This window comes from Doryrhamphus excisus, chromosome 11 (genome assembly GCF_030265055.1).
Source record: "Doryrhamphus excisus isolate RoL2022-K1 chromosome 11, RoL_Dexc_1.0, whole genome shotgun sequence".
NCBI lineage: Eukaryota > Metazoa > Chordata > Actinopteri > Syngnathiformes > Syngnathidae > Doryrhamphus > Doryrhamphus excisus.
In genome coordinates, this window is record NC_080476.1 from 20080426 (window position 1) to 20108258 (window position 27833).

At 41.7% G+C, this 27833-nt stretch overlaps 3 protein-coding genes across 6 annotated transcripts in view; 2 read left to right on the top strand and 1 right to left on the bottom strand.

Annotated features, from left to right (window-relative positions):
• Window positions 1-6928, top strand: fbxl9 (F-box and leucine rich repeat protein). Its single transcript, XM_058087852.1, has 11 exons — window positions 1-355; window positions 844-945; window positions 1038-1172; window positions 2613-2792; window positions 2911-3216; window positions 3348-3564; window positions 4785-4942; window positions 5016-5228; window positions 5351-5563; window positions 5646-5863; window positions 5927-6928. Exons 1-11 carry the CDS (start codon window positions 302-304, stop codon window positions 6087-6089), a joined length of 1959 nt encoding a protein of 652 aa, XP_057943835.1. The 5' UTR covers window positions 1-301; the 3' UTR covers window positions 6090-6928.
• c11h12orf4 (chromosome 11 C12orf4 homolog) overlaps window positions 6076-27833 on the top strand; it is a 67258-nt gene continuing 45500 nt past the window's right edge. The window contains exon 1 of the mRNA XM_058087859.1: window positions 6076-6095. The gene's annotated coding sequence lies outside the window, so the exon portion shown is untranslated. The remainder of the gene's footprint in view (window positions 6096-27833) is intronic.
• On the bottom strand, window positions 6430-27618 carry elmo3 (engulfment and cell motility 3). Of its 4 annotated transcripts, XM_058087847.1 has the most exons (21): window positions 27366-27618; window positions 22303-22409; window positions 19965-20005; window positions 19808-19880; window positions 19607-19657; window positions 19251-19420; window positions 18979-19078; window positions 18757-18908; window positions 18556-18634; window positions 15678-15728; window positions 15486-15608; window positions 15270-15392; window positions 15087-15191; window positions 14901-15009; window positions 14688-14824; window positions 10330-10493; window positions 8577-8689; window positions 8389-8493; window positions 7399-7478; window positions 7242-7319; window positions 6430-7170 (listed from the first exon to the last, which is right to left on the bottom strand). In XM_058087847.1, exons 2-21 carry the CDS (start codon window positions 22378-22380, stop codon window positions 6958-6960), a joined length of 2145 nt encoding a protein of 714 aa, XP_057943830.1. In that variant the 5' UTR covers window positions 22381-22409; window positions 27366-27618; the 3' UTR covers window positions 6430-6957. The 4 variants fall into 4 exon arrangements, with proteins under 4 accessions (XP_057943830.1, XP_057943832.1, XP_057943833.1 ...); XM_058087849.1 differs by lacking the exons at window positions 14688-14824; window positions 14901-15009; window positions 15087-15191; ... (10 more) ...; window positions 22303-22409; window positions 27366-27618 and adding an exon at window positions 11349-11453 and having other exon boundaries at window positions 6440-7170; XM_058087850.1 differs by lacking the exons at window positions 14688-14824; window positions 14901-15009; window positions 15087-15191; ... (10 more) ...; window positions 22303-22409; window positions 27366-27618 and adding an exon at window positions 11107-11217 and having other exon boundaries at window positions 6446-7170.

Below are 27833 nucleotides of genomic sequence, written 5' to 3' on the forward strand. Positions count from 1 at the left end.
CCTTCGGACCGGCGGGACGCCATAAAAGATGTGTGTACACTGTACGGTTCCCCTGTGGCTGTGTCACACTCTAAAGCAGCTTATCGACAAGGCAGCTCTTGACATGGCTCTTCCCGCTCCCCACTGTCACGACCTCGCTCATATTTTCCATAACTGCTATCATGACACCGACTCAAGTGAGCTTGCTAGCCAGTAGCCTAACTTTAGCATCCATGCTAGGTAGCTAGCGAGCAGTTAGCTGCTCCGTGATGGTTTAGTAGACCAGCCTGGATGTCTGAACCCTGAGGGCTACGTCTAACAGATGGAAGGCAGCGATGAGGAGGACTCGCCGGAAACACCGCAGCTACCCCTGGAGGTGAGTCAGCATTAAAAGAGATGCTAGCCATGCTAGCTTTGACAAAGCTTTGACAAAGCTAGCATGGACGGCTTGTATACAAAATGTATTATTGACAGCTGGTGGATGCTAGCGGATCGATGCTAGCGTTATGACATCGATATTCTTAGTTATTTTCTGTCTTTATTATTGTGTTGTACATTGTTAATATTTCTTAACTCAGGGATTAAGTCATTGGCATACCTGACAACATTATTGTCTGGCATTAATAAGGTAATTTACTGGAAAAAAGGCCAAAATATGTAAATTTCCCCGTTGGAAAGAGGAGAGTTCGACAAATATTAATCGAAATATTTACTCAATATCATTTTCTGTTTTAATATACTACGATACAGATAGATAGAAATGCATCACATGTTGTGTTACACGTTCATTCTTGTAAAATTATGACTCTTTCTGGTAATATAATGACTTTATTATATCCTGTCCTATTCATGCGTTCTTTCCAGATCCTGGTTTACTTGCTGGGCTTTCTCCCGACTTCAGACCGAAAGGAAGCCTCCCTGGTCTGCCGGAGCTGGTACCTAGCCAGCCAGGACTGGAGTTTTCAGGTCATGCCGCATGTATTTCACAAATGCGCCATGTCGTTATTGATTTTGTAATATGAAGGGAAAAACTCTCGTGTGTTTCTTTCTGCGTGTAGAAAAATGTCACCTTTTCCTTTCCGGCTTCGGCCTCATCCCTGGAGCTGGTCAGGGGCCTGGGGCGAAGGTCTCACTGCAGCCTGGTCATCAGCCAGCTGGATGGATTCGGCTTGTCTAGATCTCTGCTGATGGAGGTCAGTATTTGGTGCATCAGCTCATAAAATAAAATCATAAAAATCATATTTGGAGCAGCTCGAATCCCAGGCGACCTTATTGGTCATCGTACAGGTCCAAGTTTCATGTCTCTATAACGACGTCGTTGAGATTTTGAGTTTCCCTTGACTCTATCACACTTTTTAAAAAATATACTAGCTCATTGGCTACCAAAGATGTATTCATTTTTCCAGGAAAAAATAGCATTTTTAAGAGCCTGCCTTGTAAAAGAGCGCTATGCAGCAACCAGGAAGTGAAAAGGCTTAGAGCCGTGTTTCGCAAGGGAACTTACGCATTAACGTAAAAAAAATATTATTTTCATGTTAAAAAATAACATTTTAGGGGGTTGTTTATGTTGTGGAATCGTTGTTTAGACATTTTTGCTCCATTTGTGTCAAACTGAAATGCACCAATGTTCTACTCTTGATTACAAAAGGACAGAAAAAGGTCAAAACTGCTTTTTTTCCTGATCTTTCTTTCGGTATATGTCATGTATATATATCCCAAGAACACAATATTCTATGTGTTTTGAAAAATTAGTCAAAATCCTTAAAAAATGCTGTTTTGTGATTGAACATAACCTATTATTATTAATAAATATGTACGTTCAAGGATATTTTTTTTTTTTTTGCCTATTTTTGGCTTTTTTACCCATGAAAATAACCGAATGAGCACTCCTGTGAGTGTTATTGGGGGATGAAGAGGAAGTAAGTGTGGATGTGGGAGGAGCGTGGATTAGACAAGGTTGCCAGATGAACTATGTTCTGTGATCGGCAATAAAACTTTAAAAGAAAGTCAGACTCTGTAAGAAGACTGTAAGAAAGCTATATTACATTCGCCATCACACAAAGTCCATTGGCTAATACGTGTGTAAAGATGATTATAGGGGTGTTATTTCATGCCTTGAGGGCTCTAATACTATTTAAAACTGTTGTAAATAGGTTTTCTATGCTGTAACTATAAAAGTATTCTATTTATTAAGAATCCTACACTGTAGAAATTCAGTTATTACAGTCGTGGGGTTCCGCAAAGTAGGATTCTTTATTCATTAATGGAGTATTTCCATAGTTGGAGCATAGACATATTTTTTTATAAATCTTGTAAATACAGTATTAAATTATTAGAGTCATCTAGACATGAAATAACACCCCTATAGTCATATTACCAATATATCAGACATAATAGGAGGGAGCAAAGTGTGGGGGGGCGACAGGAAGAGGCTTGAATTAGCATATATTTAAGTAATTATAGGGCATATTCTACCACAAAAGGTTTATTATGAATATATTTAGGAAAAAAACCTGTATGACATCTTCTGGGTGTCAATAAATCCTACAAAGATCTTGAATCTTGAGTCTTCCTAGTAGACTTCAAGTCCAACCTCGTATGTTATGTGCCTGTTCCTGTCTGGTTCCCTTCAGGTGGGTTTATGTCTGGGCCCCAAGTTGGACAGCTTGGCCCTGCCTGGCAGCAGCGTGTCTGAAGCCTCCCTGCTGGCCCTCCTGCCTCGCCTCACCTCCCTCCGCAGGCTCGACCTCACAGGGCTGGACAGCCTCTTCATGTCTGGAGCGTTCCTCTCCAGGGAGGAGCACAGACGGCAGGTAAAATGACTTGAAGGTGTCATACTCAGATGGTCCACTAGATGGTGCTGTTTAGTCTCTTACTGTGGAACCTGTTGACTTTATGTCATCATCTTTGTCACGTTCCGTTGTGGTCTAGGTCAGGTCGGCTCTGTCCGGGCTCCAGGAACTTGACCTTTCCGACCTGCGCTACCTCTCTGACCTCACCTTCAACCGACTCACCGGCTGCACGCCACGCTTCCGCCGCCTCTCCTTGGCCGGCTGTCACATCGCTTTTGAGTTCGACCCCTACCGAGGGTGCCCGGTGGGAACCGAGGAGGTTTCCTCAGCGCTGCTCTCGCTGAGGAATGTGCGGAAGTTGCTGACGGAGCAGACCGCCACACTTACCGCTCTGGACCTCAGCAGGACCTCCATCACCCCCGAGTCGCTTCGCACTATTGCCCAGGTCAGGAAACCTCATCTTGTAGACCCGCCAGTCAAATTTGAGCTGAATGGGAGAAAGTCCCCAAGGCGTGGACATAATCCTCTACTTTTTTATGGTCAACAAGGACTCCAATTAGACTGCATGTGTTCCAGGTGGAAGGTCTGGCCTTGGAGGATCTGTGTCTGCACAGCTGTAAGGAGCTGACGGACTATTCCGTGGAGGTTCTGGTCAAGCACCAGCCCCGCCTCCGGAGACTGGACCTCAGCGGCTGCACCGAGCTGACCAGCAGGGCCGTGGTTGGCGTCGCACGAGGCCTCGGCTCGCTGACACGCCTTTCTCTGTCACGTGACTGGAGGATCACTGAGACTGGTGCGTCTTTAGTCCATGGTTCACACTCTGTTTTATTATTATTATTTTTATTATTATTTTTATTTTATTATTATTTTATTATTTTTTTATTATTATTATTATTATTATTAGTAGTAGTAGTAGTAGTAGTAGTAGTATTACTATTATTACTATTATTACTATGATTATTATTATTAGTATTAGTATTACTATTATTATCATTCGTAGTAGTATTATTAGTATTAGTATTACTGTTATCATTAGTAGTAGTATTATTAGTATTACTATTATTATCATTAGTAGTATTAGTATTACTATTATTATCATTATTATTAGTAGTATTACTATTATTACTATTATATTACTATCATTATTATTATTATTAGTAGTAGTATTAGTATTATTATTATTTCTATTACTATTATTATCATTAGTAGTATTAGTATTACTATTGCTACTATTATTATCATTAGTAGTAGTAGTATTAGTATTACTACTATTATTAGTATTACTACTATCATTAGTATTAGTATTACTATTATTATTAGTATTACTATTATCATTAGTATTAGTATTACTATTATTATTAGTATTACTATTATTACTATTATTATTATTTGTAGTAGTAGTATTACTATTATTATTAGTAGTAGTATTACTATTACTATTATTAGTATTACAATTATTACTATTATTATCATTACTATTACTATTATTATAATTAGTAGTAGTATTATTAGTATTACTATTACTATTATTATTATTAGTAGTAGTATTACTATTATTATTACTATTATCATTAGTAGTAGTATTATTGGTATTACTATTATTATTATTATTAGTAGTAGTAGTAGTATTACTATTATCATTAGTAGTAGTATTATTAGTATTACTATTACTATTATTATTATTATTATTATTAGTCGTATTATTACTATTATTATTATTATTATTAGTAGTAGTATTACTATTACTATTATTACTATTATTAGTATTACTATTATTACTATTATTGTTAGTAGTATTATTACTATTATTACTATTACCATTAGTATTATTATGATTACTATGATGATGATGATGATGATGATTATTTGCAGTACAGTGCATTTTTCTAAAGCGGTTTACGCTGGTACGCATGTTGTCCTCCAGGGGTATGCAGTAGTAGCAAAGACGTATCTTTTCCACAGTGAAGCCATGACAATGTCCTTGGTTCACGCTGTTGGTCATGTGGTCTACAGGCCTCGCCGACCTGGTGTCGCTCTCATCGCTAAAGAGTCTGGATCTGTCCGAGTGTCTCCACGTGGGCGGCGCAGAGATGGTGAAAGGTTTGTCTCGTTGTCGTGCCGAGCGAGCACAGCTGGAGAAGCTCCACCTCAGGAGCTGCACGTACATCCAGGTGGGTCTCCCATCTTCTCTGTCAGGTTTGAGTTAAAAAAAAACAAGTGATAATGTCCATCTTGTCTTCTCAGGACGAGGCTGTTTTGTGCCTCACACAGCTTCTGGGGAACACGTTACGTCACCTGGACCTGACCTCCTGCGTCAACGTGACCGACGTGTCGGTGCGCGCCATCGCCTCCTATCTACACGGCTTGGTGGTGCTGAGACTGTGTGGCTGCAAGGAGGTGACGGACTGGGGTCTGCTAGGCATGGAGACCAGCGCTTGTGAGCTGGATGAAGAAAAGGTGAAAAGCACCCAAAGCACCCACAGGGGGGCGCTATTGTTTTTAAAATGTTCACTTGTGAAAGTACGGCTGAATTAGCATTTTTGCTATCGTGGTGACCTTTCTTAATGCTCCCTTGACAGGAGGACCAAGGCCCCCGGTTCACGCGCACCTTTGGGAACATGGGCTTCTTCAAGCCCCCTCGCTTGCCCTTTGAGGAGCGGCCCAAGCTGGTGACGCGGGACCACCTGGAGCGGTTCCAACAGCAAGCGGGGGCGTCGCTTTTAGCTCTCGGGAGGCTCCGGGAGCTCAACTTGTCCGCCTGCTGCAAGCTAACCGACAGCAGCACGACACAGGTGGTGGAGTCATCAGAAATGGGCGCCGCGGTCAAGTCGAGTCAAATTAAAAAAAAAACTCCTGACTTGTTTTCGAATGCAGGTCCTGCGACACCCGGACCTCCAGCATCTGTCTCTGTCCACGCTGCCCGAAATCACAGACGCCACTTTGTCCGCCGTCGCCCGCCACTGCCGCAGCCTCACCAGCCTGGACCTCAGCCACTGCGCACGCATCAGCGACCACGGCGTGGCGCAGGCCGCCCCGCACCTCCACAGACTGCAGCATCTCTACCTCTCCGCTTGCAGTAACATCACTGACCGGTAAGTCGGTACTCCGACACCTTCAAGTCCCAAACTTAGTAACCGATATGTACTTGTGTGCAGATCTCTGTTCCTGCTGGCTCGGCACTGCAAACGACTCAAAACCCTGGACGTGTCCAAGTGCAACAATGTCTCAGGAACCACCGTGGACCTCCTTCAGTCACAGCTGCCCTTTTTGGAGAACGTCCATCACAAGCTGCACGGCGGGACTGACTTCACTCTCTGACGCAAGGTAATCTACCACTTGTGAGGGCTAGTCTGTCCGGGTGGGTGACAGGCCGCACCCCCAAAATATATGGCTTGAAATATTACATAGAGAGTAATAAATGATAACATTACACTCCCCTATAAGCTGCACAAATAATAATAATAATGAAAAAGGTGTTTTATACTGGTATACATTAGAAATGTATAGTATGTATGTTGATGCTCATTCATTTGTATTTAGCACATTGCTACATTTCATGGTGCTACCCATATATATATATATATATAGCACATAAGTCATAAGGAGTATTTTGAATAACCACCTATAAACGTCTATTAATATACATATATAAATATAAATAAAGCCGAGTGGCCTGACAAATGCACGTTAAAAACATCCAAAGTGTGCAAATTTAATCACGTTCCCATCACACAGAACGACTGTAGTGAAGTCTGCAACATTTCATTCCCGTTTAAAATACATTACATCATACCAAGTACTGCAGTACCTGCAGTATGTTCTGTACTCTAATGTGTACCATCGGTCTTAATAGGGCCAATTTAACATCCACGTTGTTAATACTCAATTACATGCAGGAATAGTTCCTAAATCAAACATATTATTATTATTGGTAAAACGTAGTATAATTGTTATAAAAAAATTCAAGTACAGTTTTTTTTTTTTTTTTAAGATCATGGGCTCTACTTCCTTTACATGAAAACTTGATGGTTTTGTCTGGAGATTACTTGAAACAATTCAGTCACGCTATTTGGGACGAGCACAGCAGCATCAGCATCGCAATTCGTGTTTTTGTGGTCGTTAAGTAAAAAAAAAAATATGAATGCATAAAAAAAAAACACACATGATATATTTCCATACAGCTACTCTACTGCTCCGTCTGGCTGAAGTCGTAGCAGAAATTGTAGTTGCTGGGCGGTTTGGGAACGACGGGCGCCGTGTCGGGAATGGGTACGTTCTCTAAATCCAGGAGGCGGAGCTTAATCTCCATGGAGAGTAGGATATCCAGCTCGCTGCGCATGGATTGGCTGCTCATCTCCCGGCCCAGGAGGACGTTGAGTCCGTCGGTCCACAGGCAGAACTGAAAGACGACACAAAAGAAACAGTCGCTTTTGTGATCCCGGCAATGCTTTTGACATGAGGCGGACTCACGTCGGTTCTGGACGGGGCGATGAAGTTCAGGCTGTACTCCACGTCGTAGGTGATGCTGAAGGCCAGGTCCAGCACCTCCTGGAGGGAAACGCGCGGTGGACGGTGAGGTTCTCGGCATCTCTTCTTCAACGTGATACGGAAATGCAGAGATGCTCACCTTGTTCTGTTTGCCTTTGTTCTCCTTCATGTGGGGACAATCTTTGCCCGTTAGCACGGCTTTAATGTCCGCCACCGGAACTGCTCAGGATCAATACATTATTTACTCTACTTTGGGGGGGGTCCAAAGTGTCATAGCTATTTTTTATTGGCCCTCGTCAATATGGGACTATGTATGTTTTCATTTATCCTAAACTAACTCAATACCAAAGATGCATTCATGTTTTTATTAATAACCCCAACGCTCGATCCCGAAGACGTGTTTGTCTTTTACATTTAAAAAAAGAGACGATGACTCACTTGCACACTAATTGGTGTCACTTTTAGAGCGGTTTTACGCCATAAAAACGGCCACAAGGAGTTTGAATGGGGGGGGGGGGAAGCCCATACATGACGGCAAAAAGGAAGTGGAGACGGTACACATTTTAACACATGCAACATGCACACACGGTTCGATTCCAAACGGGAAAAATTGTAAATAAATGCTTATTTTGGTGTAACCAAGCCTATTTTGTGTGTTCTTGTTTAAATATGAGTTGTCATAAAAGCAAAAAAAGGTTGCTCTCTTTTTTTTTTTTTTTTTTTTTTTTTCCCCCCCCTGATGAAAGATGGGAGTCTACTGTTTTTGTGGTAGGTTCCGTTTTTTTTTTATGGCCGCCAAAGACCACAATATTCTCTGTGTGCCTTGAAAGAGGAGTCAACATGGTGTAAGACAGCCGCTAGTGTCTTGTGAAAAATGGCTGCATCGAATGAGTTTAGCATTGGTGTTGAAAGTTCAGCCAAGGGGGCCATTTGTAGGGGGCATTCTGGTGCCCCCCCACCCTCATGAAGCATAATCTGAACATCAAATGAAACTCCATCTTTCTGCCCAGTAACATTTTCTCATTTTCTGTAGCTAATATTTAAGTATCGTTTAGTTGTGAAAAACAGTTTGGACCCCCCCTCCCCCCTCCCCCCTTTGCCCCTGCTGTCCAACAATGACGACACTTACTCTTTTCCTGAAGGGTCTCAATAGGGGGGTTTTCCGCGTCCTCCTCCACGTCGCCGTAATGCAGCATTTTGTGATTTGGTGACAAACGACAGTACCACAGTTTGTCTGGTGGGGGGGTGGGGGGGGGCGATGATGATGATGATGATGATGTAAAAAAATGAAGTAAAACAATGACACATCAGGCTCACCCTGTCTGCGTCGGCTGCTGATCTTTCGGAACATGGTTCCTTGGCAAAGCCTGTTGAGTCTTTGCTGACGGATCAGGTCAAGCAGCTCCGGTTTCAGACGCTCTTTGAGTTCACTGGCACACGGATACGGCAGCGTTACATGAGTTCTGTTACCGTGGTTACGCTCTCAGACGCTCTTTGAGTTCACTGGCACACAGATACGGCAGCGTTACATGAGTTACGTTACCGTGGTTACGCTCACCACTGCATGGAGCTAAAGATGTGGCAGCTATACGGGACCTTTCATCATTTATATGAGAATTATTGTTTGAAAATATTCTTAACGACTCACCCACTAAAGTGATTCAGGTTTTTGATTCACTTGTCACAAAGGGCATGAACAGAAGCTCTAAATCAAAACATGAAACACGAGTTGTCTTTGAGTACCCGTGAGTCAGTCTAACGGTACTCTTCTTGGAGCACCCGTGAGTCAGTCTAACGGTACTCTTCTTGGAGCACCCGTGAGTCAGTCTAACGGTACTCTTCTTGGAGCACCCGTGAGTCAGTCTAACGGTACTCATCTTCAAGCACCCGTGAGTCAGTGTAACGGTACTCTTCTTCAAGCACCCGTGAGTCAGTCTAACGCGAGTCTTCTTCAAGCACCTGTGAGTCAGTCTAATGGTACTCTTCTAGCACCCGTGAGTCAGTCTAATGGTACTCTTCTAGCACCCGTGAGTCAGTCTAATGGTACTCTTCTAGCACCCGTGAGTCAGTCTAACGGTACTCTTCTTCGAGCACCCGTGAGTCAGTCTAATGGTACTCTTCTAGCACCCGTGAGTCAGTCTAATGGTACTCTTCTAGCACCCGTGAGTCAGTCTAACGGTACTCTTCTTCAAGCACCCGTGAGTCAGTCTAACGGTACTCTTCTTCAAGCACCCGTGAGTCAGTCTAACGGTACTCTTCTTCGAGCACCCGTGAGTCAGTCTAACGCGAGTCTTCTTCGAGCACCCGTGAGTCAGTCTAACGCGAGTCTTCTTCGAGCACCCGTGAGTCAGTCTAACGGTACTCTTCTTCGAGCACCCGTGAGTCAGTCTAACGTTACTCTTCTTGAAGCACCCGTGAGTCAGTCTAACGGTACTCTTCTTTGAGCACCCGTGAGTCAGTCTAACGGTACTCTTCTTTGAGAACCCGTGAGTCAGTCTAACGGTACTCTCCTTGGAGCACCCGTGAGTCAGTCTAACGGTACTCTTCTTGGAGCACCTGTGAGTCAGTCTAACGGTACTCTTCTTTGAGAACCCGTGAGTCAGTCTAACGGTACTCTTCTTGGAGCACCCGTGAGTCAGTCTAACGGTACTCTTTTTCAAGCACCCGTGAGTCAGTCTAACGGTACTCTTCTTTGAGAACCCGTGAGTCAGTCTAACGGTACTCTTCTTTGAGAACCCGTGAGTCAGTCTAACGGTACTCTTCTTTGAGAACCCGTGAGTCAGTCTAACGGTACTCTCCTTGGAGCACCTGTGAGTCAGTCTAACGGTACTCTTCTTTGAGAACCCGTGAGTCAGTCTAACGGTACTCTTCTTGGAGCACCCGTGAGTCAGTCTAACGGTACTCTTTTTCAAGCACCCGTGAGTCAGTCTAACGGTACATAAAGTTCTTGAGCCCTGGACATGGTACCTGGGTTGCTTTTTGAAAATGTAGCTATAGCATTAGCAGGTATGAGTCAGTGTTCCGGTCAATGACGAGTCGTAGTCGTTCATGACTCACACACGCAACTCACAGTACGGGCGGGGCAAGCGTCTCTTCCTGGTGCAGTCGTTCCGTCTGCCTGAGTTTGAGGATCTCGCTGTAGTTCAGGGCGTTGACTTTGATCTTGAAGAGCTCCAGCGAGGTGGGCTTGGTGGACAACGTGCGCGTGATCTGCTCCCGGACCACCTGCATGACCTGCACGAGACCGAGAAACCTCAGTTTTCACCTTTCGTTTTTCCCGGTTTATTGTACAATATGGTGCAGAACAAACGAGTCAGTTTGGTACCGAAACGTGCTAAATAACACGCCATGGGGCCGAGTGGAGGTTTAGAGTTGCAGCAGTTTGATCAGGAAGGTGACTTCGGGCTCCACCCCCCTCGCCTTCCTCATTGACAGAATCCTCAACGCTAAATCCTCCGCATGGTAACCCTCCCCCCTTCTAAGCCACGCCCCTCCGTGCTCATCCATTCATTCTTCTTCCCGCCTACCTCTTTCATCTGTGTCAACTCGGCCCCGCCCACAACAGCAAACAATCAATGTTGCGTGGCGTCTTTTATTAACCTACTTCACAGCAGCGTCAGTCATTGATCACAGAGTCCTATGAAATCTGCCTAGCGACAACTTCAAAGTTCGAGTAAAATTGAGTTAAACAAATACACCAAGAGTTGTTGCAACCACCTGGCAACCCCCCTACCCTCATAACAACCACCTCCTGTTAAACTGTCACCTTTGAAGGCTTTCATGAAGCGTATCTACACAAGAGCGTCCGCATGGCGCCATCTTAACGCAACACGTAAATCCACCTTACCTCCATTTTCAGGAAATAGTTCAATCCCCGGCGTGAGGCGGGCAGGCGAGGCGGCGATCGCCTGCGTACATGACAGCAGCAGAGGTGGCTGACTGTTTTGTAAACACACACGCCCCGACACCCTCACCCCCCCCCCCCCCCCCCCCCCTTCCCCCCTCACTCTCAGCCCAGCTGTCAGCCAATAGGAGCCATGACTGGCATGACTGTCCCCTAACCCTTCGGCGTGTTTTCGACTTTATTACCGATTGCCAGATTGTCGTACGGTGCGGTCGGCGCGTTAGCGTGAGCAAATCAAGTGCGCCTTTTTTTTCCCCTCCGTGTGACGTGCCGTAGTAGCAAAGTTGCATCCTTTCATTTTTCACTTGAAAACAATTGGACACCCGTGGATTAAGGGGAGGGGCTTGTGACTTGCACTTCTCTACCAAACCGCTAGGGGGCGGTGTTTTCCTGAAAGTGAGCCACCACTACTCTTGTTGACTAGCTATTTAGCTTCCTGTGTAGTAGTGATATTTCACTGTTGATAACTGCAATGGCAATAACATGGTAATTAAATTATTTATTGTAATTAAATTACCAGCTGTAACAATTTTCATTTATTTATTAATTAATTTTTAATTATTATTAATTTTGTCCATCTCTTGCCTGCAGTTCAATTCCCTCATGTTGTTTGCAGAGACTACTCCTCTTGGGGCACCCGTGAGTCAGTCTAACGCGAGTCTTTTTGGAGCACCCGCGAGTCAGTCTAACGCGAGTCTTTTTCAAGCACCCGTGAGTCAATCTAACACGAGTCTTCTTCAAGCACCCGTGAGTCAATCTAACGCGAGTCTTCTTCAAGCACCCGTGAGTCAGTCTAACATACTCTTCTTCGAGCACCCGTGAGTCAGTCTAATGCAAGTCTTTTTCAAGCACCCGTGAGTCAATCTAACGCGAGTCTTCTTCAAGCACCCGTGAGTCAGTCTAACATACTCTTCTTCGAGCACCCGTGAGTCAGTCTAATGCAAGTCTTCTTCAAGCACCCGTGAGTCAGTCTAACGGTACTCTTCTAAAAGCACCCGTGAGTCAGTCTAACGGTACTCTTCTAAAAGCACCCGTGAGTCAGTCTAACGATACTCTTCTTCGAGCACCCGTGAGTCAGTCTAACATGAGTCTTCTTCGAGCACCCGTGAGTCAGTCTAACATGAGTCTTCTTCGAGCACCCGTGAGTCAGTCTAAAGGTACTCTTCTTCGAGCACCCGTGAGTCAGTCTAATGCAAGTCTTCTTCAAGCACCCGTGAGTCAGTCTAACGGTACTCTTCTTCAAGCACCCGTGAGTCAGTCTAATGGTACTCTTCTAAAAGCACCCGTGAGTCAGTCTAACGATACTCTTCTTCGAGCACCCGTGAGTCAGTCTAACATGAGTCTTCTTCGAGCACCTGTGAGTCAGTCTAACATGAGTCTTCTTCGAGCACCCGTGAGTCAGTCTAAAGGTACTCTTCTTCGAGCACCCGTGAGTCAGTCTAATGCAAGTCTTCTTCAAGCACCCGTGAGTCAGTCTAACGGTACTCTTCTAAAAGCACCCGTGAGTCAGTCTAACGGTACTCTTCTAAAAGCACCCGTGAGTCAGTCTAACGATACTCTTCTTCGAGCACCCGTGAGTCAGTCTAACATGAGTCTTCTTCGAGCACCCGTGAGTCAATCTAACGCGAGTCTTCTTCAAGCACCCGTGAGTCAGTCTAACGATACTCTTCTTCGAGCACCCGTGAGTCAGTCTAATGCAAGTCTTCTTCAAGCACCCGTGAGTCAGTCTAAAGGTACTCTTCTTCGAGCACCCGTGAGTCAGTCTAACGGTACTCTTCTAAAAGCACCCGTGAGTCAGTCTAACGATACTCTTCTTCGAGCACCCGTGAGTCAGTCTAACATGAGTCTTCTTCGAGCACCCGTGAGTCAGTCTAACATGAGTCTTCTTCGAGCACCTGTGAGTCAGTCTAACATGAGTCTTCTTCGAGCACCCGTGAGTCAGTCTAATGGTACTCCTCTTCAAGCACCCGCGAGTCAGTCTAATGCGAGTCTTTTTGGAGCACCCGCGAGTCAGTCTAACGCGAGTCTTTTTCGAGCACCCGCGAGTCAGTCTAACGCGAGTCTTTTTCAAGCACCCGTGAGTCAATCTAACACGAGTCTTCTTCAAGCACCCGTGAGTCAATCTAACGCGAGTCTTCTTCAAGCACCCGTGAGTCAGTCTAAAGGTACTCTTCTTCGAGCACCCGCGAGTCAGTCTAATGCGAGTCTTTTTGGAGCACCCGCGAGTCAGTCTAACGCGAGTCTTTTTCAAGCACCCGTGAGTCAATCTAACGCGAGTCTTCTTCAAGCACCCGTGAGTCAGTCTAACGGTACTCTTCTTCAAACACTCTTTCAACAATTCCCTCATGTTGTTTGCAGAGCTTTGACATTCCCTCTCTCTTGTTGTGTCATTACTGCTGATGCTCCGAGCGCTTTGTTTTCCTAATTTCCTTCTCCTTCTGTGTCTGCCGCCCTCCACGCTTTGTCCCTTTTGTCCACCTAATTCCCCTTTTGTCCTTGCCCCAAAGCGCCCCCGGGGTTGGTCGTTGTGTGCAAAAACAAAAGGCCCGGCGCTCGGGCCTTGCGCTCGGGACTTTGGCCCGCTCCTAAAAGGTCAAGAGGTGGCCGGATTTTTATAGCTTGGTGGGAAAAGGACGGCTGTGGGCGATGTGGACATGCGGAGGAGAACAAAAGCGCGGACGCTTTGAGGATGATGTGAACGGACCGATGATCAATATCGCTTGTAGATGAGCCCCCCCCCCTGCTGCTCGACGCTTTGCCCCCGACTTGCACCTTTTGTGCAAGCATGACAATGTGCTTTTCCCTGCACCAAGGTTACTACTAACTCCTTGTAGACTTAGTAATACGCGTTTTCTGATGAAATATGAGAGTCAAATCTTTCTTTCCGTATATATCACAATAGTCTGTGTGCCTTAAAAAATCTGTCAAAATCATCCAAAATGATCCGCTACCCACAGGGGGTTTTTGAAAAATGACTGGGATTGAACGAGTTAAAATAAAATAATGCATCACGTATTTATTAAGCTAAACGCCGCTAGCGAAAAAGCTCCACATACGCTACTGCGATATGTTAGTTACCAGAGTTAACCCAAGTCAAGTCAAGTCGAGTCCTAAACTTATAATATATATTAATATTAATATAGAACAATGTAACACTGTATTAAATTTGACTGATACAATAAATGCATTTGAATATAATATAAAATAAATAAGACCCGTGTGACAAGACTTAGTCACAGAAAAAGTGTTGACGGATTCACACCCTTGCTCGTTCTTAAACCTAATGGTTTAACGTTAACGGATGCGTTCAAGGAGCAAGATTCTGTGGGAAATTTCTTGCCGGAAATGACAAGTCATCAGACTAAAATCTGAGTCGAGTCTCATCGATGCCAAATAAAGTCCAAATAGAGTTGCGAGTCTTTGATGACTTTGTCAAGTCAAGTCCACAGTCACCAAAAATAGTGACTAAGCCCACGCTTCTGTTTGTTATGGTATTCAGCTTTCAGCTAGTTAGCCTAGCGTACCTTGTCAAAGTCCTCCTGAGTGGCTCTCATCTCCTTCCAAGTCTTATTGAGCAGCTGGATGCACACGCAGAAGAGCTCCTCCAGGAGACGGTCCTGACTGAAGAAGATGGGGTGGTAGTCGGATCCCGTCTCGCAGGCTGTGGGAACCAAACAAAAAGGCGGACACTCCGTTATCGGGGTGATTTCGCTGACGGGAAGTGACTGGCGACTCACGGGGTTCCCCGATGCGGAGGATTTCACACAAGATGAGCGTGAGCTGGATGCTACTCCGGGCGAACGGACACTCGTGTTTGTCCTCCCTGCTGCTGTTCTCCAACACAAACTGACAAGAACGTAGACGCCGGATGTCAGGAACTTTTGGGGGAACGCGTACATAAAAATCCATGTCATCACGCTCACCCTGCTGTACGCGTCGGGGTTCCGAGTGGCAAAATAAAACATGGTGTCCAAAGCCAAAAGACCAGGAGGCGTTCGCACCAGATCCTGACCGGGGTTGCTATTGTTCTGGAAGAAAAACCACCAAGTCCAAAACCCAGTAGATAAAAAAAAAAACATGTCCGTATACTCAAGATGGACTCTTACGGAGAAGCCCAACTTCTTGAACTCTTTGGCGCAGAGGGAACGTCTCCTCTCGTGGCTCAGACTGTTTTCACTCTCCGTCTCAAAGGCCGCCTGCCGTAGACCGTGAAGGATGTCCCGCTGCTCCTGCGTGAAGGCAACACCGCATCGCACTCTACGGGTGTACTGACCCCGCCTCCACCCAGCCAACACATCCGACGTGGTCTAAGTTTAGCTTACCTGGCTATAACAGTCCAGCGGCGTCCTCATTCGCGGCTCCAGGTGATTCAAGGTCACCGACTGGAGGACGTACAGGTAGTGGGCCATCTCGTTCTGGACCGAAACCGAACTGTGGATGATGTTCTGGAACAAAACGAGTCGTTTCAGTCATTAGCTTCCTTGGTGGTGCAGCAACGTAAGAACATCGCTTACCTTGTAGATGTACTGACGGAGATTCTTCTTATTGATGTATGCAAACATCTCCTGCAGGGGAGGGGGAGAAAACACAAGAAATTGTGGTGTTGTTGTAATGACAGGTTTGTACCACCGGGTGGCGACAGGGACACGGTAACCATCAAGAGAGCTGCACAGGATTGAACTTTGAACTCTGTGATGAAATCATGAGTCAGGATGTGTGAGGAAGTGGGCCGCTGTAGCGGGACGAGGGGGAATAGGAGACTAGCAGTTGAATGAGGGAACTGTTCCCGTACAATGAGAGCTAGGCCCAGTCGGAGCACAGGCACAGAAAGACTGGTCTGTCTCTGACGGGGGTGTCCAAAGTCCACTTGGAACAGGCTTAGAGAAATGTTACAGTGCTGTTTCTTATGTATGTGAGAAATGTTGCAGTGCCGTTTCTTATGTATGTAAGAAATGTTACAGTGCTGTTTCTTATGTATGTGAGAAATGTTGCAGTGCCGTTTCTTATGTATGTAAGAAATGTCACAGTGCTGTTTCTTATGTATGTAAGAAATGTTGCAGTGCTGTTTCTTATGTATGTAAGAAATGTTGCAGTGCTGTTTCTTATGTATATAAGAAATGTTATAGTGCTGTTTCTTATGTATGTAAGAAATGTCACAGTGCTGTTTCTTATGTATGTAAGAAATGTTGCAGTGCTGTTTCTTATGTATGTAAGAAATGTTGCAGTGCTGTTTCTTATGTATGTAAGAAATGTTATAGTGCTGTTTCTTATGTATGTAAGAAATGTCATAGTGCTGTTTCTTATGTATGTAAGAAATGTTATAGTGCTGTTTCTTATGCATGTAAGAAATGTCATAGAGCTGTTTCTTATGTATGTAAGAAATGTTGCAGTGCTGTTTCTTATGTATGTAAGAAATGTTGCAGTGCTGTTTCTTATGTAAGAAATGTCACAGTGCTGTTTCTTATGTATGTAAGAAATCTTACAGTGCTGTTTCTTATGTATGTAAGAAATGTTACAGTGCTGTTTCTTATGTAAGAAATGTCATAGTGCTGTTTCTTATGTATGTAAGAAATGTTGCAGTGCTGTTTCTTATGTATGTAAGAAATGTTGCAGTGCTGTTTCTTATGTATGTAAGAAATGTTGCAGTGCTGTTTCTTATGTAAGAAATGTCACAGTGCTGTTTCTTATGTATGTAAGAAATGTTGCAGTGCTGTTTCTTATGTATATAAGAAATGTTATAGTGCTGTTTCTTATGTTTGTAAGAAGTGTCATAGTGCTGTTTCTTATGTATGTAAGAAATGTTGCAGCGCTGTTTCTTATGTAAGAAATGTTGCAGTGCTGTTTCTTATGTATGTAAGAAATGTTATAGTGCTGTTTCTTATGCATGTGAGAAATGTCATAGTGCTGTTTCTTATGTATGTAAGAAATGTTACAGTGCTGTTTCTTATGTATGTAAGAAATGTCGCAGTGCTGTTATGTATGTAAGAAATGTCACAGTGCTGTTTCTTATGTAAGTAAGAAATGTTAGTGCTGTTTCTTATGTATGTAAGGAATGTTATAGTGCTGTTTCTTATGTATGTAAGAAATCTTGCAGTGGTGTTTCTTATGTATGTAAGAAATCTTGCAGTGGTGTTTCTTATGTATGTAAGAAATCTTGCAGTGGTGTTTCTTATGTATGTAAGAAATCTTGCAGTGGTGTTTCTTATGTACGTAAGAAATGTAACAGTGCTGTTTCTTATGTATGTAAGAAATCTTACAGTGCTGTTTCTTATGTATGTAAGAAATGTTACAGTGCTGTTTCTTATGTAAGAAATGTCATAGTGCTGTTTCTTATGTATGTAAGAAATGTTGCAGTGCTGTTTCTTATGTATGTAAGAAATGTTGCAGTGCTGTTTCTTATGTATGTAAGAAATGTTGCAGTGCTGTTTCTTATGTAAGAAATGTCGCAGTGCTGTTTCTTATGTATGTAAGAAATGTTGCAGTGCTGTTTCTTATGTATGTAAGAAATGTTGCAGTGCTGTTTCTTATGTATGTAAGAAATGTTATAGTGCTGTTTCTTATGTTTGTAAGAAGTGTCATAGTGCTGTTTCTTATGTATGTAAGAAATGTTGCAGCGCTGTTTCTTATGTAAGAAATGTTGCAGTGCTGTTTCTTATGTATGTAAGAAATGTTATAGTGCTGTTTCTTATGCATGTGAGAAATGTCATAGTGCTGTTTCTTATGTATGTAAGAAATGTTACAGTGCTGTTTCTTATGTATGTAAGAAATGTCGCAGTGCTGTTATGTATGTAAGAAATGTCACAGTGCTGTTTCTTATGTAAGTAAGAAATGTCACTGTGCTGTTTCTTATGTAAGTAAGAAATGTTAGTGCTGTTTCTTATGTATGTAAGGAATGTTATAGTGCTGTTTCTTATGTATGTAAGAAATCTTGCAGTGGTGTTTCTTATGTATGTAAGAAATCTTGCAGTGGTGTTTCTTATGTATGTAAGAAATCTTGCAGTGGTGTTTCTTATGTACGTAAGAAATGTAACAGTGGTGTTTCTTATGTACGTAAGAAATGTTACAGTGCTGTTTCTGATGTACGTAAGAAATGTTACAGTGCTGTTTCTGATGTACGTAAGAAATGTTACAGTGCTGTTTCTTATGTATGTAAGAAATGTTACAGTGCTGTTTCTTATGTATGTAAGAAATCTTGCAGTGGTGTTTCTTATGTATGTAAGAAATGTCACAGTGCTGTTTCTTACATATGTAAGAAATGTCGCAGTGCTGTTTCTTACGTATGTAAGAAATGTCGCAGTGCTGTTTATTACGTATGTAAGAAATGTTACAGTGCTGTTTCTTATGTATGGCATGTTAAGTTGTACATTCTAGAGTGCATCACGTTCAACCTACCTGTCTGTCGGCATCCCCCGCTGTTTGCAGCAGAGCCATGAGCAGAGCCATTGCTTTGGTCTGGATCTGCTGATTGGTCCTTGGAGACAGACGGATAAAGGTGGTAATGACAGACGGATAAAGGTGGTAATGACAGACGGATAAAGGTGGTAATGACTGAATGATTGAATGGTGAGTGACAAGCACGCAAGGGTTCCTCACGTCTGGAGGTGCGAGATGAGCCTCTCCATGGTGACCACTTGTTTGACCTGCAGGAAGAGGCTGTAGCTGCTCTGGACCATGCTCTCCAGGATGGCCAGGCACACCTGCTGGATTGACGCATCCGCCACCTTGGTGTTGACAAAACTAGCGATCTGAGTGGAGACAGCGGGGGCCGAGTTAGCACACAAATAGCGGACAGCGGAAATGGGTCGACCGCCTCACCTTCTCGATGAAGATTGATGAGAGGTTTTCCCAAGACACTATTCCGTGATCCATTAGCTCCATGAAGCCTGTTAGCGTGTGGGTCATGATCAGAACACCCCTGAAAAACGCAACCAAAGGAAAGCATACAGTAAAACATGGGAGCCACATCTTGGACAACCCCTGATCTGCTATGACAGATCATCAATCATCCGATTTCACTTCATTGGTCCTAATATGATTTCATTCATCCATTATACTCCATATATGTCGATGACACAGACGCCACTAACTCGTTAGAATCCTCCACTATCTTGACCAATAAGATGTGTCCGTCTCGGCTGATGAACTCCTGAGCGAAGGTCACGTCGGTGGCGACGCTCGCCAGTTGCTTCAGCGAATCGCATCGCACGCCCAAGTCCGAGCTCTGGATGCCCTTGAACAAGTCCTCGGCACAGCGCCCCTGCGTTAAAACACGATTACGGTCACGGCGAAACGTTGTGAGGATGAAAAACGAATGTAAAAAACAGAAGCGCCTTTCCGCCTTTTGTAGCGGAAATGATGGCGTAAGCAATGGAGAGGCCGCAAGATGGCCACCAAAGGAATGTTGGGAGGTGGGAAGTGGGAGGGCGGATGCATGTAGACTCACCGGGGCCTTGGTGAGACGTAGAATGCAACCGTTCTTAATGTCCAGACGATTCTAAAAAGGCACAAACAAACACATTTTTGTGACACCACAAGCGACCGGCCGAGGGCTTCAAAATAAAAGCCCCCCGCACAGTTCACTTGACTTGTTTCGGTTTTATATCATATCCCGACCTTGTTTGGATGTAATATAACAACCACTCACCGATTCCGTGATGTATGTCTGCACTCCGTCGGCATACTGCAGGGCATAGTTCTCATGACCTGGGAGATTCCAGCTGCACTTTCAAAACACACACACACACGTGATATTATCCGTAAATATGAATGAGAATAATGGCTAAATACTAACGTGGACTTACCCATCACAGACCTCCTTTATGACAGCCGACAGGGGCTTTTTCTGCACAAGAAAACACATTATATTAATAATAACAACACTGGTTATGTATGACAACATAATATAAGGAAAAATTATTATTATTAATTAAATAAATAAATAATATCAATTATTAATTATTTTAGTACCAAAAGTAGCAATATTTGGAAAATTAGGTTGTGGAAAATGTTTGAATGTTACAAATATCAAGTCAAAATATTGTAGATTGTAAATTATTACATGGAGGAAATTTATTAGAAAATTAAAAAAACAGTGAAGGGGCAGGATTTTACAATAATAAAGTCAAATTATTAAGAGAAAAATAGTCCTATTCTAACTAGAAAAAAGTTGCAATTTTACAAGAAAAAAAATTGTAATACTCTAAAGAAAAAGTCATTTTATTTTTTATAATTTTTTAAACATATTTATAAGAAACAAACAACACAAAGTTGTAATTTTTGGGAATTGAGGTTGGGCAAAAAGTTTAAATATCACAAGACGAAAAGTTACAAAATTGTTTAGGAAGAAAGTTAAAATATTTGGAAAATTGGGTTTTGGAAAACGTTTGAATGTTACAAATATAAAATCAAAATATTGTAGGAATAAGGTAATAAATTATTACATGGGGGAAATTTACAAGAAGTGTCTTCAAACTATTAGAAAATTAAAAAAATACAGTGAGGGGGCAGGTGGCTCTAATTTTACAAGAATAAAGTCAAATTATTAAGAGAAAAATAGTCATATTCTAACTAGACAAAAAGTAGCAATTTTACAAGAATAAATTTGTAATATTGTAAAGAAAAAGTAGTTTTATTTTTTATAATTTTTTTAAACATATTTATAAGAAACAAACAACACAAAGTTGTAATTTTTGGGAAATGAGGTTAGGCAAAAAGTTAAAATATTACGAGACGAAAAGTTACAAAATTGTTTAGGAAGAAAGTTAAAATATTTGGAAAATTGGGTTTTGGAAAACGTTTGAATGTTACAAATATCAAATCAAAATATTGTATGAATAAAGTCATGAATTATTACATGGGGGAAATTTACAAGAAGTGTCTTCAAACTATTAGAAAATAAAAAAAAAACAGTGAGGGGGCAGATGGCTTTAATTTTACAAGAATAAAGTCAAATTATTAAGAGAAAAATAGTCCTATTCTAACTAGAAAAAAGTTGTAATTTTACAGGAATAAATTTGTAATATTGTAAAGAAAAAGTCATTTTATTTTTTAGAATTTTTTAAACAACAAAGTTGTAATTTTTGGGAAATGGGGTTGGGCAAAAAGTTAAAATATCACAAGACGAAAAGTTACAAAATTGTTTAGGAAGAAAGTTAAAATATTTGGAAAATTGGGTTTTGGAAAACGTTTGAATGTTACAAATATAAAATCAAAATATTGTAGGAATAAGGTAATAAATTATTACATGGGGGAAATTTACAAGAAGTGTCTTCAAACTATTATAAAAATTAAAAAAATACAGTGAGGGGGCAGGTGGCTCTAATTTTACAAGAATAATGTCAAATTATTAAGAGGAAAAATAGTCCTATTCTAACTAGAAAAAAGTTGCAATTTTACAAGAATAAATTTGTAATATTGTAAAGAAAAAGTAGTTTTACTTTTTATAATTTTTTAAAACATATTTATAAGAAACAAACAACACAAAGTTGTAATTTTTGGGAAATGAGGTTGGGCAAAAAGTTTAAATATCACGAGACAAAAAGTTAAAATATTTGGGAAAAAAATCCAAAACAACTAATAAAAAAAACAAAAAATATTGAACTATATTATAATATTGAAATATATATATATATATATATATATATATATATATATATATATATATATATATATATATATATATATATATATATATATATATATATATATATATATATATATATATATATATATATATATATATAAAACGTTGCCCTTGCCATATATGAAGCTACTATTGCAATGGCAACAAGCACCATGTTGTTACTGTACAATGCGTATCTTACAATAACGACATGTCACTAGTTGATGGAATCGAACCATCGCTACGCCTTAGTGACCCGCTCCCGGCGAGCATGTAAATACGAGTGGGACTTCTCCCAAGTCTGCCACTCCGCTATCCTACTATTAGTGGTCAGCCCAGCGGTCAAGCAGTCAAAACGCTGTCAGAGTGTGCGGTCCGCCCCGTGGCTGCTGTGTTATTAGTGGGAGCAATGTGCGTCCGCTAGTCACATAGGCAAGGACGGGACAGCTACAGTACTACTATAGTATATATTACAAATATATCAAATATCATATTGTTTATATTACAGTGTGTATTACCTGGTCCAGTCGTATGAGCTGGGGGTAGGCCCCCGGCATCTGGATGGCTATCTTCACTATGTCTTTCTGCTGCGGCATTTTGGCACCCGTGGACTCCACTACGCTGGCTGTGGCAGGAATTGGGTAAAGAAAACACACCAAGCGCACTTAGGTTCACATTGTGATATCGTCTCAATTCACAAACTCCAATGAACAAAGCATTATTAGAGCCCTGTGGACATGACAAATATTCACATTTATACTTTTTTTATTTACAACATATTGCGCAACTGCAGGGTCTTGAGACACATGCTAACTCGCAAAACTAGAGAGCTAGCGACCTTAACGGTAGCCTTCAAGTTACTTCCTTTAAACTTAAATAGCCAAAAACTTACCACTTCCACACGGATAGGGAGGATAACTATTAACAGTTATTTAACCTTTAACATGAACATGAATCAAACGTAATATTTTTTTCTGGGTACATGATACCATACAGCATCCATATCAAACATTAAACTTTCATATCAAGGCGGGGGCCTCAAATTAGTGTCCTGTGGGCCACATTTGGCCCCGCGGGCCGCGTGTTTGAGACCCCTGGTTTAGGCACTTTTTTTTTCTACTGACAATGCGATCAGACAGTCTAGAGGGCTCTAATGATGTTATAAACTGTATTCAGAAGGGTCTCAAACTAGTGTCCTGCGGGCCACATTTGGCCCCGCGGGCCGCGTGTTTGAGACCCCTGGTTTAGGCACTTTTTTTTCCTACTGAAAATGCGATCAGACAGTCTAGAGGGCTCTAATGATGTTATAAACTGTATTCAGAAGGGTCTCAAACTAGTGTCCTGCGGGCCATATTTGGCCCCGCGGGCCGCGTGTTTGAGACCCCTGGTTTAGGCACTTTTTTTTTCTACTGACAATGCGATCAGACAGTCTAGAGGGCTCTAATTATGTTATAAACTGTATTCAGAAGGGTCTCAAGCTAGTGTCCTGTGGGCCATATTTGGCCCCGCGGGCCGCGTGTTTGAGACCCCTGGTTTAGGCACTTTTTTTTCCTACTGACGACAATGCGATCAGACAGTCTAGAGGGCTCTAATGATGTTTATAAACTGTATTCATAAGGGTCTCAAACTAGTGTCCTGCGGGCCACATTTGGCCCCGCGGGCCGCGTGTTTGAGACCCCTGGTGTAGGCACTTTTTTTTTCTACTGACAATGCGATCAGACAGTCTAGAGGGCTCTAATGATGTCATAAACTGTATTCAGAAGGGTCTCAAACTAGTGTCCTGCGGGCCACATTTGGCCCACGGGCCGCGTGTTTGAGACCCCTGGTTTAGGCACTTTTTTTTTCTACTGACAATGCGATCAGACGGTCTAGAGGGCTCTAATGATGTTATAAACTGTATTCAGAAGGGTCTCAAACTAGTGTCCTGCGGGCCACATTTGGCCCACGGGCCGCGTCTTTGAGACCCCTGGTTTAGGCACTTTTTTTTTCTACTGACAATGCAATCAGACAGTCTAGAGGGCTCTAATGATGTTATAAACTGTATTCAGAAGGGTCTCAAACTAGTGTCCTGCGGGCCACATTTGGCCCGCGGGCCGCGTGTTTGAGACCCTTAATTGATCTACAATTTTGGACTCGCCGATGCTTCCAAAATTTGTAGGACCGCTTACAGGGAAGTAAGCAAAGTCACTTGGAATAGACCCGCGACAAGCAGTGGTTATCAAGCGGTGGCTGCGGGGCCCGCAGTTGCACCTCACTGACAAATCGGTGGCTCCAAGTGTGGGTTTTTTTTCCAGTTTCCAGTTCTTATCTGGTATTTTAAAAGGGACTGGTTTTAATTTTCGTTACTGTCTTCTCCAGCAGATATCTGCAGCTGTGTGTTTTTCTAGCTTTCTTACTTTTTGGCTGGATAATACTGTCAGCAATAATACAGTACCCTTTCAGGTACATAGCTAGTACATACATGCAACTTTCATTTTCAAATTTTAGCATGTTCCTCTTTTATGGTACCGTAAATTGTGTTTGTACATGGTGTCTAACTGTGTGGACTTAGTCACACACCAACCGTACACACTTCCTCCTTAACCTTCGGACTGCACTCCCCGAGGGGACAGAAGAAGCTCTTGTTCCCCCCCCCCCCCCCCCAATCCTTCTCTCTCGGCACATGCAAAGGCCATTCCAAATTCTTCTACGTGTTGATGAGGTCAGGACGGCGAAGAGGAGCTGGAACTTGTGCCAGCTTGCGTTTAGAGCAATGAATGGACCCCGCCCTGCACGCCATCTCCGGGATAGTTCACATACCGTGACTCTCTCTCTCTCTCTTTAACTCGCTCTCTCGCTCGCTCTCCTAGCTTATTGCTATCCTGTCAAAACAAAGCACACGTCTCTCACCCTGAGGCGTCATATTAACCCGCTTTAAAGACGAGCCTTCAGAAAGTCACGTCTGTTCTGATTTCTATCAAAAAAAAGCAAAAAAAGTGTAACACGTTTGTTTTTTTTGGATGGCGAGGAAAGTCTCGTGTTCGGTTCCAACAGAAGGTCAACTCAATTTACGACTCCCGCCTTAATCCAGAAGACGCTTTATGGGAATGCTAGATTGTTCTGAATCAGATCAGTTCAAGAAGAAGAAATAAATAAATGCGTACATGTAAAACAATACTAGCATTTAGACCAGGGGTGGGCAAACTTTTTGACTTGTGGGCCGCATTGATTTAACAACATTGACGGGGGGGGGCAGACTATATAATATTTTACACGTAACGGTCAATTTTTACACGTATATTTCACACACGTTTTACATGTAAAAGTGTCATGCAATCTGCTATATGTGCACTTTGAAATTATTTATTTGATATAAAGTGTGTATAATAATAATAATAATAATGATTATTATTGTTATTTAATAATTATTTTTATTTACTACTATTATTAATTAATATCATTAATATTAATTATTATTTTTAATTTAATATTATTATTAATTAATATTATTAATGGTAATAATTAATAATATTTTATTGATTGTATTATTAATATAATTATTATTTATTTAATATTATTGGAAAATATATATTTTTTATATTTATTATTATTATTATGTGCTTGTGTCCCTTTTTTTAGGAGCATTTTGTAAACAACAGACCACATCAAATAAAACAAAACAAAAACAATAATAAACAATAAATACAAAAAAAAAACAATAAAACAAAATTGATAAAGCAGCTACTTCAACCATCAAAAGGTTGGCTCAAGCCATGATGCCAGGTTGTATGCTGAGTTTAAATGAAATACTTTGGAAAGAACAGGCGGGCCGTATTCAAGCACTTGGCGGGCCGGATGTGGCCCCCGGGCCGTAGTTTGCCCACCCCTGATTTAGGGCATACATATGAATATCACAGTATTTTTGGGATGTATCACAATGTGACAATAGAAAAGCATATAGTCTTATATCATGAAATACACGGTTCCTGTATCAGTAGAATTAATTTTTCTTCTTAATCAAAGTGATTATTACCGAATGTTCCTCCAAGAACAAATGTTCCTGCATCAGAATAAAAGCGGTAGCGTGAATGTTCTTGCAGAAGAGCTGAATAAATGTTATTGCAGCTAAGTACATTTTTCCAGCTGGGGGGAGTATTCTTTCCATCAGCATGATTATTCCTACATGTTCTTGCGGTGTTCCTGTGGCAAAATACTCATTCGTGCAGTGCTTTTGTCATTCATACAGTTATAAGAATAATAATATAATATAATAAATGTTCCTACAATGTTCCTGCGGCAGTAGAATAGAACCAAAAACGCTGCCTGTCCATACACGCGCATGCAAGCCGTGGTTAGGAGAACGTCCGGGATAGACTCCGGAGAACAAATGACAACAAGCTTAGTAAAGTGGTGTTAAACTGCATTGATGGAGATTATTTCATTCCATTACGGCAACAGATTAACTCAAGGTGCAACAATTAATCCATGGTTAATCAATAACTATTTCAATGTCTTAGTCATTTTTGCTACTAATGTACTATGTAATGAGTATGATTGTATTTTTTTGTGTACATTTATTATTTTTGACTAACATTACGAATTATTTTATGGTTTAACATTATTTTAAGAGAATATTCAAGAGGCAAATAAGAGTGGCAGCTCTAGTTTTGACATAATCAACATTTATGCCATAGATTTGTGGACCTCCGTGATGGATGGGATGCTCCATTGTGGAGGGGGGGGGGGTGTCCATACACGCGCATGCAAGCCATGGTTAGGAGAACATCCAGGATAGACTCGAGAGTAAATAACAAGCTTAGTAAAGCGGTGTTTAACTGCATTCTGGCTCATCGCATCGATGGAGATTATTTCATTCCATCGCAGCAACAGATTAACTCGAGGTGCAACAATTAATCCATGGTTAATCAATAACAATTTCAATGTCTTAGTCATTTTTGCTACTAACTATACGGCATGTTTGCTTCATATTCATTTGGTCTATGGACTAACTGATTAACTGATTAATGCATTAATTGAAACAGCAAGCGAGTATGATTGTATTTTTTGTGTACATTTATCGTTTTCCTAAATATATTTGACTAACATTACGGATTGTTTTATGGTTTAACATTATTTTAAGTGAAAATTCAAGAGGCAAATAAGAGTGGCAGCCCTAGTTTTGACATAAACAACATTTATTCCATAGATTTGTGGACCTCCATGATGGATGGGATGCTCCATTGTGATTTTTTTTGGAGGGGGGGGACTCTCAGCTGCTCTAAGTTTTTAATATGACAAACTAACACACATTTTTAAATTTAAAACGTGACAATGTGGAGTACAGCTCCACTAATTAACATACCGTGGTATTTTTTAATAGCTAAATCGTTTTATTTGTTATATATTTTATTTGATATTGCGGTTCGACGTCTCCAAAAGAAGCCTAACTTGGTTTAGTGCAGCAAAAAGGCTTTTTTTTGTGGTTTGCCATGTACTTTACACACAGGAAACGAAAAAGAAAGCTCATTTATAAGAAGGAGACTGAGATAAAAAATGAAAGTATAATAAAAGTGTGAAAAAAAGAGCATAGACTGCGTCCTACCTGATTTAGAAAAGACAAGTCGAAGCTTTCCCCCCCGTAGGAACCGTTGCCCTCGCCGCGACGAACATTTGCAGCCACTCGGAAGGAGCAAAGTCAGCTTTAAAAAAGTCAACAATTCCTAGATAAGTGTGTGTGCTAACTATAAAACAGTTACTCTACCGGGTTCTACGTTTTATGGACTATATTAAAGTTCCGGGTTAGTTAAGTAGCTTGGGTTAAGATTTTCTTTTCGCAAAGCTAGCTAGGATGTTTAGACATTTCATGTCCGCTTCGGACATTTCAAAATAAAGTTGTGAACCACGCCGTTACATGTAGTACACTACTTAATTATTAAAACCACCGGGTTCAGCAGTGTGATTTGAGAGATTTTATATATTTAGACTCATTTTTACGACTTTAATTATATTTAAGGTTAATATAACACATGGCTACAAATGAAACTGGGATTTATTTGGAAAAGACAACAGG